This window comes from Xenopus laevis, chromosome 7S (genome assembly GCF_017654675.1).
Source record: "Xenopus laevis strain J_2021 chromosome 7S, Xenopus_laevis_v10.1, whole genome shotgun sequence".
Taxonomy (NCBI): domain Eukaryota; kingdom Metazoa; phylum Chordata; class Amphibia; order Anura; family Pipidae; genus Xenopus; species Xenopus laevis.
The window spans coordinates 97,013,643-97,025,425 of record NC_054384.1 but is presented as its reverse complement, the minus strand read 5'-3'; the positions used below and the strand labels follow the sequence as shown (position 1 = coordinate 97,025,425).

General features: G+C 42.7%; 1 protein-coding gene across 1 annotated transcript in view; it reads right to left on the bottom strand.

The window, feature by feature from the left end:
- Positions 1-5,596: 5,596 nt before the first annotated feature.
- The window catches only part of scaf1.S (SR-related CTD-associated factor 1 S homeolog), a 29,761-nt gene continuing 23,574 nt past the window's right edge, over positions 5,597-11,783 (bottom strand). The window contains exons 8-11 of the mRNA XM_018228154.2: positions 11,661-11,743; positions 10,213-10,488; positions 7,417-7,545; positions 5,597-6,338 (exon numbers count right to left, since the gene is read on the bottom strand). Coding sequence (XP_018083643.1) covers positions 6,150-6,338; positions 7,417-7,545; positions 10,213-10,488; positions 11,661-11,743 — 677 coding nt within the window. The 3' untranslated portion in view covers positions 5,597-6,149. The remainder of the gene's footprint in view (positions 6,339-7,416; positions 7,546-10,212; positions 10,489-11,660; positions 11,744-11,783) is intronic.

Here is an 11,783-nt window from a genome sequence, read left to right as displayed (position 1 = left end):
GACTTCGGGTCTTTTCGGCGCTTCGTGACTTCGGCTTTTTCCGTGACTTCGGGTCTTTTCGGCGCATCGGCTTCGGCTTTTCGGCACTTCCGCATTCGGCACTCAAGAGGAATGACGTACGGCTCGGGCGCTCGTAAGGGGGGCCCGGATCTTCAAAAAAATGCAGCGCTGCCGGGCCCCCCTTCATGCCCGGGCCCGGTACGCTTGTCCCCCCTGTCCCCCCCTGATGGCGGCCCTGCTCCAGACCACCACAAGGTTAGCACCGTCCGTGTTACTCACAGTTCAGAGATAATGTCTCTCTATCAGCCAGGACACACAGCCTACTTCCAAGTCAGCTTCACTGCTGCATTTTCTTCAAATGACTGTCTCTCTTCAGGCACAGGCTCCTTGGTTCTCTCTGTCTTGGTCTCCTCACTCACTAGGAACAGACAGAACCATGTTTCTACTCCAGACATACAATCAAGACCAGACATCGTAGGAGGAGCCCATATGTGTGGGAGCACACCCATTTTACCTGCACTAGCACCTTTGCTCTCAGTTGCCACCTAATTACCTAACTGAGAGGAAATATTAACTCTATAACCACTACGCACCCCCTGCAGCCCATATCATGCACCTAAAGGGTCAGGACACACAGGCAGATCTAGGGTGATTAGTCGCCCAGGGACAAATCTCCTCTTCTTCGGGGCGACTAATCTCCCCGAACTGCCTCCCCTGCCTTCCCGCCTGCTAAATTGTAAATCGCCAGCGGGATGGCACTAGGATCGATTCGTTTTCCGAAGTCGCTGAAAGTTTCCTCGAATCTGCCTGTGTGCCCTGACCCTAAATGCACACGGTACAAATGTGTTTTCCAAACATATTGTCTAAAGGTGGCCATACACGGGCCGATAAAAGCTGCCGACAGACCAAGTCGGCAGCTTATTGGCCCGTGTATGGGGGCCCCCGACGGGCTTCCCCGATCGAGATCTGGCCGAAAGTCGGCCAGATCTCGATCGGATGGGGTTAAAAAATCCCGTCGGATCGCGGCCGCATCTGTTCGTTGATGCGGTCCCGCGATCCGACCGCCCGTATGGCGAACGCTAGGATCCGATCGTTGGGCCCTAGGGCCCACGATCGGATCAGCCCGATATTGCCCACCTCAAGGTGGGCATATCGGAGGGAGATCCGCTCGTTTGGCGACATCGCCAAACGAGCGGATCTATCCGTGTATGGCCACCTTAACCCAGTGGTCCCCAACCAGTGGCTCACAAGCAATATTTTGAACATTGTTCCCACTGACCTCAAAGCAGGTGCGTATTTTTGATTTCTGAGCTTCTAACAGGAGACTCCTGTAGGCTGCCAGTCCACACGGGCAACCAAATAGCCAAGCACTGCCCTTATTTGATCCCCAGGACCTTTTTTTTCATAGTTATGTTGCTCCCCAACTCTTTTTACATTTGAATGTGATAGGTAAAAAAAAGTTGGTGATCTCCTGGTTTAACCCATCTGTTCAGTGTTGGTTATCTCCATCCTGTCGCCTCACTTTATTGATAAACTGTACAAATTCTTAACATTCAACTGACTGACCTGTTTTCTCTCCCTGATTTTGGCCACACCATTCCACAGGACACAACACAACTCTGTGATGATCTGTTATACTTGAAAGCCAAAAAACACTTTTACTTTTACATCTCTCAGCAGCTTCTGCCACCATTTGTCAATCCATCTTCTTCCAATCTCTCAATTTTTTCAGCCTCACAGCTTTAATCAAACAAGATACCTCCAAAACTGAGAAGTAAGTAGTGTTGGGGAGCACCTACCATCAAATGATAAACAACGGATGGTGAGCAAGGTCAAAATTTAAATCATTAATGAGAAGAAAAAGAAATGACCTTATTAGTTGCACCTTCCCATCCACCCTTGTCCAGAAACCCAGTGGTGTGTGTATACACGGCGAATATAAAACATAACTTTTATTATATATGAATAAAATAAGTAAAGGTCCAGTATGCCACCATTAAAAATACGTTAGTTACAGGGAGGCGGAGTACCTAAAGGTGGCGGATTGGTATTAAATATATGTGGCAATATGTATGCCAGACAATTCCACAGTAAAAAAAGTGGCGTGTTGGGCACTGGTATCAGCGTATAATTGCGCGCAAATTATTGTTATAGTTTGTTATACATAGCGTCTTAAACGCATGTGTTATAATGACTGCTGTGCACACTGTATTTTACGCTTAAATTCTAGTTAGCTACTGTGCATAGACCCAAAAATTGTGTTCAGCTAGTGCTGCCTGCGGTAATAGTACATGGTAACTCGGCGCAGTTTTTCCAACCCTTGCCAGACCAACCCCTTCACCCGCAGTAAACACCCACCCGGTCTCTGTTATGAGCGTAATTCTATCAAGTGGAAATGCCACTGAGAGCGCCGTGAGTTAGGGAGCCGCCAATCCCAGGACCACAGCCGCACTAACCCCTTCACCCACAATGTGTCACCCTCCCAGTGGTGGGTAATTTACTCTAATCATGTCACATACTGACCACTGCAACTCTCGATAGATTGACCTTCAGAGACTGTTCTAGGTCAGGCTCATAGCAAACATGTTAATACCTTACATTTTATATACAGTATAATCTTATCTCCAAATACTCACCAAAATGGTCATTCGTTCCTTTTATCGTTCTACTTCTTAACAGCTCAATCATCAGCTCTTCACATACAGACATTCAAGATTTCACTGGAGCTGCATTGCTTCTTTCATGTTCCATGTCAAGTCTTTAATTAAAATTCAGATTCCAAAACTCCAATATCTTTAGAAAAGCTTTCCTTCATCTATCCCCCTATTCTGACTACCACTGCCACCTGATAAATGCAATACTCAGTGCCCTATCTCTCACTTGTTGACCTAAACTTGCCAATCCCCATGCATTGTGTCTTATACAGTTTTATCCTTTTAGATTGTAAGCTCTAATGAGCAGGACTCCCTGTACCTCCTGTTTAAATCCTTTTTGTATTTAATCTATATGTTTAAAATATGCTCTTCTGTTATTCAGAGCTGCCGAATATGTGAGTGTGTTATAAATATGTACCTGAGGCCTGAGCATGGCTTGGTCAAGATAGAGGGAGACTGTTGAACCATTGACTTGACCAATCAGCAACCTCTCTGGTGCTGGACAGTGAGACAGATGACTGACAGACAGAAGAGCACCAATGTGAATCCAGTATGAAAACGTGCTCTGGGTACTAAACATGGATATTGTACAGTTAAACGGTTTAATTTTTACCATATGCCACAACGAGTCCAATAATATATCTTCGAATGGTTACCATGAAACAAACCTTGGAAATAAAGCTTGATTAAGCAGTATCAATGTTTTATATGCATAATAGGAGTGGTCAAGTGGTCGTAGCCTAATAATATTTTTGATAATCCACATGTGTCCGTGCCTCCTTTAAAGTCTGCTCTGTTTTCGTTTCTGCTTACTACATTGAGCATTAATGCTCCTATGGGGGAACACTTAAAGGGCACCTGCGGACTAATAGAGTCCTCACTCTGTTAGTTACCCCCATGGTGCTAATGGCCATGTAGGTCAGATCGCATTCACTTAATGAGCAAGTTGCGGCATTCACTTATTATGATGCGCATAGTGTGCCCCAACATGGCTGCTTGAACCAGGAGTTCCCTCTTGGTGCAGGTGCCCCGTGAGGAAAATTCGGGCGACTTCAAAAAATGAAGTGGTCCGAGTGCCATTCCGGCAGGGGCAGGCAGTTCGGGGAGATTAGTCGCCCCGCAGTAGAGGAGATTTGTCACTGGGCGACTAGTCTCCCCAAATCTGACTGTGTGTCTCTGCCCTTAAAGTCAATGGTCGTTTTTTCTTATGGCGACTTTTTTCTCCAACTGCATTAAAGTCAATGGGCCTTTTTTCTCGTGGGCTTTTTTCTCGGTGAAAGCAAATGCCAACATGTGGCTGGCAGGAAGGAGACGCAGTGAATTTAAATTTTCTCATGTTTTGTGCAAATGTAAATAAGTGGATCGCTGTTATCCAGTGTTTTAATGTGTGCCATTTATATGTGGACTTTTCTACCTATACATTTTAATTAGGGCCATTGAAATAAAGGGCAATCAATTATTTTCATTCTTATTATCAATAAATTCACTACTGATACATTTATAAGTAAAATTCTTCCCCAGAAGTGACTCCAGAGGACTCACTAATATTTGCTGGTCATGTTCCAAACGGACTCGCCTGCACTCCCATTATACAATCTGTGGCCTTATTGTGAGAACGTGAAAGATGGAGGGTTTAAAAGGCAGGCGCTGGCTGCAAAACAGTTTAAGGAGGGAAGGATGACTACTAAGGCTGGGCATTGCCGGTACATTTGTAACAGCGGCCTTGGCTCTAGAGTTGATTTACTGGCTAGGCTGGGGAAATACCGGCCAGGTGGCAACTGTAGCATATGTGTGCCAAGATAGTAGATGGGGACCAATAATCCTTTACACATTGTCTTTATCCTTTCTGATGAATAGAGTAATTAACATTACTTTCTGCTTCATATAAAATTCTATAATTACATGAGCCTTCTGCCACCAGCATCCCCAACGTGAATCACCTTGGCTGGGGATTAGGATACCGTAGGAACCATCAGACAACCCGACATCCAGGGCCCACTATCATTGATGGGCGAATTTGTGCCATTTCGATTTGCAGAAAAATCGGTGAATGTCCCGCTATTTTTTTGACGCCCACGTCAATTCGCATCAATTTTGATGCCCGCATTAAAGTCAAAGGGGGGTCCTAATAATGTTGACTCGGGACTATTCTGATGCGCATCCAAATTTTTTTGACGCTGGTGAACGTAATGATGCTCCGAGTCCTCTGTCAAAAGAAACACAGCATTTCCTTCCTTCTATTGTGTACTCATGGGCTTCTGTATCAGACTTCCTGTTTTCAGCATAAACCTCCTGGGCTTGAGCATGCTCAGTTTGCTCCTCTCCCCTTCCTTTTCCCTCTCTCTCTCTGCTGTAATCTGAGCTCAGAGCTATGAGCAAGCAGGGAGAAACTCAGGCAGGAAGTGATGTCACAACAAGCTAATATGGCTAATGCTTTATTTTCCAGTAGGTCTTTCCAGCTGACACAATGTCACCCATTCCGATTAGAAGAAAATGAGGTTCCACCTAAATATTGGGAAGGGGTTTTTTCCAGTGAGAGCTGTGAAGATGTGGAATTGTCTCCCTGAATCAGTGGTACAGACTGATACATTAGATAGCTTTAAGAAGGGGTTGGATGGTGTTTAGCAAGTGAGGGAATACAGGGTTATGGGAGATAGCTCATAGTACAAGCTGATACAGGGACTAGTCCTATTGCCATATTGGAGTCAGGAAGGATTGGCAAATTGGAGAGGCTGCAGATGGGGTTTTTGCCTTCCTCTGGATCAACTGGCAGTTAGGCAGGTTATACATAGACTTAAAGGTTTGAACTTGATGGACCTGTGTCTTTTTTCAATCTAATTTACTATGTGACTATGTTACCAATCACACATCTGCCTGTACAACAACGAAATGCCTGTACCACATGGGCACAAGTCCTGGCACAAAAAAAAGGAGAGGAAGACTTACAGGATGGCAGTTTAATACAGCTAACAGTATGAAGTCAGCGACAGATTGTAACAAGAAGCCGCTACCCTGGGGATGGAACAGTAATGACAAGTCAAATCATGCAAAACGAAAATAAAAAATATATATTATTAATAATAATAGGGGCAGAAAAAAAAAAAAAAGAGGGAAAAGGTGAGAGAAATGAAATCCATAATTTGAAAAATGATAACGGAGCAGCGGGCAGCAGTCAGGGGAAGCGCAGATGTATTTACAAGAAACAGACTATTTAAAAACAAACAACCTTCCGGTGCAACCCTTCCCACGTTTTTTTCCCAGTTGCCAGCTGTATTGTGCCGCCATCCGAAGGAAGGGAGATCTGTTAGGAGTCACTTACATAGAATTTTGTCTCTAATGATAGTTATTTCTACAGTCCGACAAATATCTGCATAAAAGCTTTTTTCTTGTGTTTTTTTTTTCGTCTCTTTTTATACTAGCGATTAAAATTCTTCTTCTTTTTATTTAAAGTGATAGATTATGTGAACAGAGCAGCGTCGCTCGTCCTCCGTCTCCTCAAATTAAAGGTAACGAGGGCAGTGCCTTGTCCATGGCCCCGGTCTCCTTGCCGCTGCGGTAACTGCTGCTTTCGTCGTCCTCCATCTTTTTGCCGTGTTTCCGGAAGTATTTGTAGCGCTGGACGTAAGCCTTCACCAAGTTGTTCACTTTGACAGGGTTTATTTCGCCGCTCCTGCTGTGGCAAATCTGCCGTACAACAGCAAGGTGGAAAATGGTTACAAGAATAGTGAAATAAAGGACAGGTAAAAAAAACACCTTATTACAGGGATACTTCTCTTAGAATAAATAAGTGCTTAAAGGGCATGTAAAGGCAAAAAAATAAATCCCCATTTTAACATTCTTACATTCTTTAATGAAAAAGAAACCTATCTCCAATATCCTTTAATTAAAAAATGTGTACCGATTTTATAATAAACCTGACTGTGTGCAGCGAAATTCTCCATTTACTGCTGTGGATAGGAATTGTCAGACGGTCCCTAACTGCTGAGCAGGGAAACAATCATACTTATGAACAGCAGGGGGAGCCCTCGCCTTACTTCCCAGCCATGCAGAACTCAAGCAGCTTTGTTTATGACTATCCCTTAGCAGCCCAGACCACACTGAGCATGTGCACAGTCTTAGTCTTGCAAAGATGTTTAACAAAGAGGAGCACAAGCGGAGTTTCCTTAAGTTATTTCTTAATAAAGACTTAGCGATTTCAAAGTTTAATTTGTCTTTGTGGTTTTTTTTTATAAATTTGATGTTATTGGTCCCTTAATTCTGAAAAATATGGTCCCTTAATTCTGAAAAATATAGTCCCTTTTGTTGTTCTAAGCAAAGGCAATTTTAATTTATAACTATTTGTATTTCCTTAACAGCACTCCAGTGTTGCTTTATAGCAGAGACTCTACATATACTCTCAGGATCCAGGCTACAAAATCTGTGCCATGCATCAGACCCAAACCCACCATGAAGGCACCCACACCTGCCCAACGTTGAAGACATGGATGATCCCAGTTATACAGGGGCTGCTGAATCTCTGGGCTGGTACAGTAAATGAACCATATCAAATATAGCAGTTCTAGCCATATTCATTTTTAGGCTTTAGTTACCCTTTAGGAAGACCTTCATTGAATTGAATGTACATTTAAAGGACTTTTCTATTTAATTTCAGACAGTTACAGTAGGGTCAATGTGAATGTACCCATAACCGTGTGAATAAGACATTATGAATAAGCCTCAAATACTGAAGTTAATGGAAGAATGCAGGCTAACTCTTGCTGACCTTATGTACAGCCTTGCGCAGTATGTCCTTGTAATCTTCCTTGGTGATTTCTTTTTTCTGATAGTAAGGTTTAATGGCCAGCTTCACCTCTTCCACTGCTCGCTCTTGCGTGTGCAACTTCTTCAGGTACTGGAAAGACATCAGTATAAAAGTAGCGATAAATCCAAAGTCGGCTACAAAACCAACCCAAAACTAGCCATGAGGCACTTCAAAAGTAGCCCAAAAATAGCACAATAGGTGCAGTGAAAAAGTCTAAAAAAAAAAAAAAAAAAAAAATATATATATATATATATTATATATATATATATATATATATATATATATATATATATATATATATATATATATATATATATATATATATATATATATATATATATATATATATATATATATATATATATATATATATATATATATATATAAACTTTCCTTTTTCAAATGTTCCCATGAAGCAAAATGGGACAGATCCCATGGTTAAGCGCCCTAGGTGGGTGCGAGACGCATAGGGCGGATGGAGATGCAAATATACATTTTTAACTTTGTATCAATAAAAGATATTTAAATCATTTTCACTGGTCATGTGGATCTGTTTGAGTACTGGTCGGTCCTGCTTCTTCAAATCTTGAAATTGAGGAAAGTCACTATAAAATGCAAGAATGCTGGGTGACTGGAGACTGGGGTACAGATCAAAAATCTGGTAACTGCCGACATCTACACAAATCAGTTCCATTGCATGCTGGGTATTGTAGTCTTACATTAAACTTGGCAGTTGGCAAATTTGTTAAACAAAAACTACATTACCCAACATGCACTGGGAGACACAGGCTTGGAGGATTAGGGCAAGAAAAATTAACTTTGCCGGGTTTCCAAAGTACAAACCAGCCAAAGGATCCAAAAGTAGCCCAAATCTGTGCCTTTGCTAGTTTGTTTTTTCAAATCCCACCTGGGCTATAAATTAGTAGCCAAATTTGGTTGCAAAACTGCCAACCTGCCATAGACCTACACATGTTTATGGGACAGATTTATTAATGGACATGTAAACCCCCCCTCTTTGAAATCTTTAGATAACTGGCACTCTGGTTGTTCAACCCTTAAAGGGATACGGTCATGTGAAAACATGTTTTTTTCAAACTCATCAGTTAATTGTGCTGCTCCAGCAGAATTCTGAACTGAAATCCATTTTTCAAAAGAGCAAACTGATTTTTTTTATATTAAATTTTGAAATATGACATGGGGCTAGACACATTATCAGTTTCCAAGCTGCCCCCAGTCATGTGACTTGTGCTCTGATAAACTTCAACCACTCTTTACTGCTGTACTGCAAGATGGAGTGATATAACCCCCTCCCTCCCCCTCAGCAGCAAAAAGAACAATGGTAAGGTAACCAGGTAGCTGCTCCCTAAAGCTGGCCATAGATGTAAAGATTTTTAAAAGATCCTCACTTGATCCTCATCGTGAGACCACGATTATCTTGAAACGATCGTACGAATTGTACATCAAATAAAAAGACCATTTCAGGCGATATTGCCAGGAAAACAAAGGGGAGCTGCCTGCTTGTCCCTGCAAACATAGATAGATTGCACTGGGACCGATAAAGATTTTTTTAACCTGGCCGATCAATTTTCTGACAGATGTCGGCTGAAAAATCTTAAGATGTACGATCGCTCGCATCCCACATTTTGAAGGATTGTTCGGTCTTCGCTAAAATCGGTCGTTCTGCAAGATAAATCTTTGCTTTTATGGGGACCTTAACACAAGATAACATCTGCCTAGTAGATCTAAGAACAACACCCAATATTAAAAGCCAAGTTCCACGGAGACTGATTCAGTTACATTGAGTAGGAGAAATAACAGCCTGCCAGAAAGCAGTTCCATCCAAAGTGCAGGCACAAGTCACATGACTAGAGGCAGCTGGGAACCTGACAATATGTCTAGCCCCATGTCAGATTTTAAAATTGAATATAAAAAAATCTGTTTCAGAACTGGAGCAGCACTATTAACTGATGCGTTTTGAAAAAAAAACATGTTTTCCCATGACAGTATCCCTTTAACTAAAAAAACCCTACCCCCCTCCCTCCTCCCCCGCCCCACGTGGAAATGCCCCTAACTTTTTACTTACCCCTCAGTGCAGATTCAGGGATCGCAGTTCACGGCAGCCATCTTCCGGGTCTTCGGTAATCTGAGACTGAGACCGGCAGAGCAGCGCATGCGTAGTTGGAGCAATTTACCAGTTTGCGACAACTGCGATTGCGCTGAAATGGACGGAAATTGCCGAAGCGCCGGAAGAGGACACAAAGATCCGTAAAATGGCTGCTGTGAACTGCAATCCCTGAATCCCAGAACTGCAATCCCGGGGGGGGGGAGGAGGAGGGAGGGCGGTCTACGTATGGTAGGATTTTTTCAGTTAAGCGTTGAATTCTCCTTTAAAAGGTTAACAGTAAGATTTCAGCATCCCCTTAATCACTTAGAAATCCTTCTCTTACTCTAACCCACTCTGGCCCCTCGCTTAGGCATTTGCTTTGACTCTTGACTTATGAGCATGCTCAGTTCTTCTCAGCTCAGATTACTAAACACACCCTCCAGTCTAACAGCCAATAAAGAGTTGGCATTGCTGGTTCCCATAGAAACTATTTTTGGGAGAAAAAAAAAACCCAAGTTTAGTTGAATTCTATCTATCTATCAAATTGTTTGGTGTGCTATGCCCTGCAAAGATCTATTGTTTGTACTGTACCTATGTGTGTGTGAGTATTTATACCTTCTAGGTTTTAAATGAAACATTGCACATAGTTGTACCTTGTCTGTGTCACCTCTTCCCTCTGAACTTGTGCTGCCTTCTCTCTTCCCCAGATCTGCACTGGACAAAGTGTTGAAGAAGGAACTTGAAGTGGATCCAGAGATGCTCTGGCTGGTAATGTTCGATACGCCAGTTGGAGTAGGGGGACTTGAGTTGCCACTGAGAGGCAAAGTGGAGTACAGGGGGTAGGAGGGAGCTGAGTGACCAAGGGTTGTTATCATAGATGGTGGAGGTGGGGAGACCAGGGAGGTAGAAGGTTTACTCTGGCTGAGGATCTGATGAAAAAGTGAAAGAAAAAAAAACAAACATATGGGCAACAATGTGTATTGTCCAACTACATTTGCTATAAGCAAGAAAGAAATCCACAATATATAGTACAGGTATGGGACTGCTATGTAGCAATGGGCAAGAGGCTCAGGTTACACAGCAGATAAGCTCTGTAGAACATAATGGTGTTATCCGTTATCCACTATTTAACCTGTGCCATATAGACTTTTTTTCAATTTCCACCATGGCTACACAGCAGCAGTTTATATAAACAATAGTAGTGTTTCTGAAGCAAACACATCAGTTTTACCAGTGCAGGGCAACACTACGTGATATTTTCATTACGTTAAAGCACTTTCATTTTTTGGTCTTACTGTTCTTTTAAATAGCGGATAACAGATAACACCATTATGTTCTACGGAGCTTATCTTAACCAGAGCCTTTTATCCTTTGAATAGCTGCCCCCTTTGCTACACAGCAGCTTATTTATATAAACAATAGTAGGGTTTCTTAAGCAAACACAGCAGTTTTACCAGTGCCGGGCAACACATAATATTGCATTATATTTTCATTACTTTAAAACACTCATTTTTTGATGTTACTGTTCCTTTAACAGTTGCCTTGACCTGACTTACATTACAGGGGGGTTGGAGGTGAGATTCCACAATTTTGTTATGGGACAAGTTTTTGTGGGTCAGATAAAGTCTGACCCACAAAATCTGATCTTAAATCTCCTGTGTAGCCCTAAGGGCAGAGACACACACTCAGATTCGGGATGATTTAATCGCCCAGCGACAAATCTCTTCTTCGGGGGCGACTAATCTCCTCGAACTGCCTCCTGCCACCTAGAAAGTAAATTCCCGGCGGGATGGCAATCGGTGCGCTTCGTTTACCGAAGCCGCCCCAAGTTGCCTCACGAGGAAAGTTCGGGCGACTTTGGAAAACGAAGCGCTCCGAGTGCCATCCCGCCGGCGATTTCGATTCTAGCAGGTGTGAAGGCAGTTCGGGGAGAATAGTCGCCTGAAGAAGAGTTGGGTAAGTCAGGTCAAGGCAACTGTTAAAGGACCCTGTGTCTCTACCCTAAAGTTACAATCTAGCTGTACTACCATATGGTTATAGCAAATTCAGAAAAGAGTTACCACCAATCAGCCCAAAGGCCTAAATCAAGAAGGATTTGTACCTGATTAGTGGCTTGAATCAGTTCCTGTGCCTTGGCCCTGCTTGCCAGATTGGCTTCTTCCATCTTAAACAGCAGTGCAGTCACTGTGACAAAACATAGACATTCTTATCCTGGGCATGAATC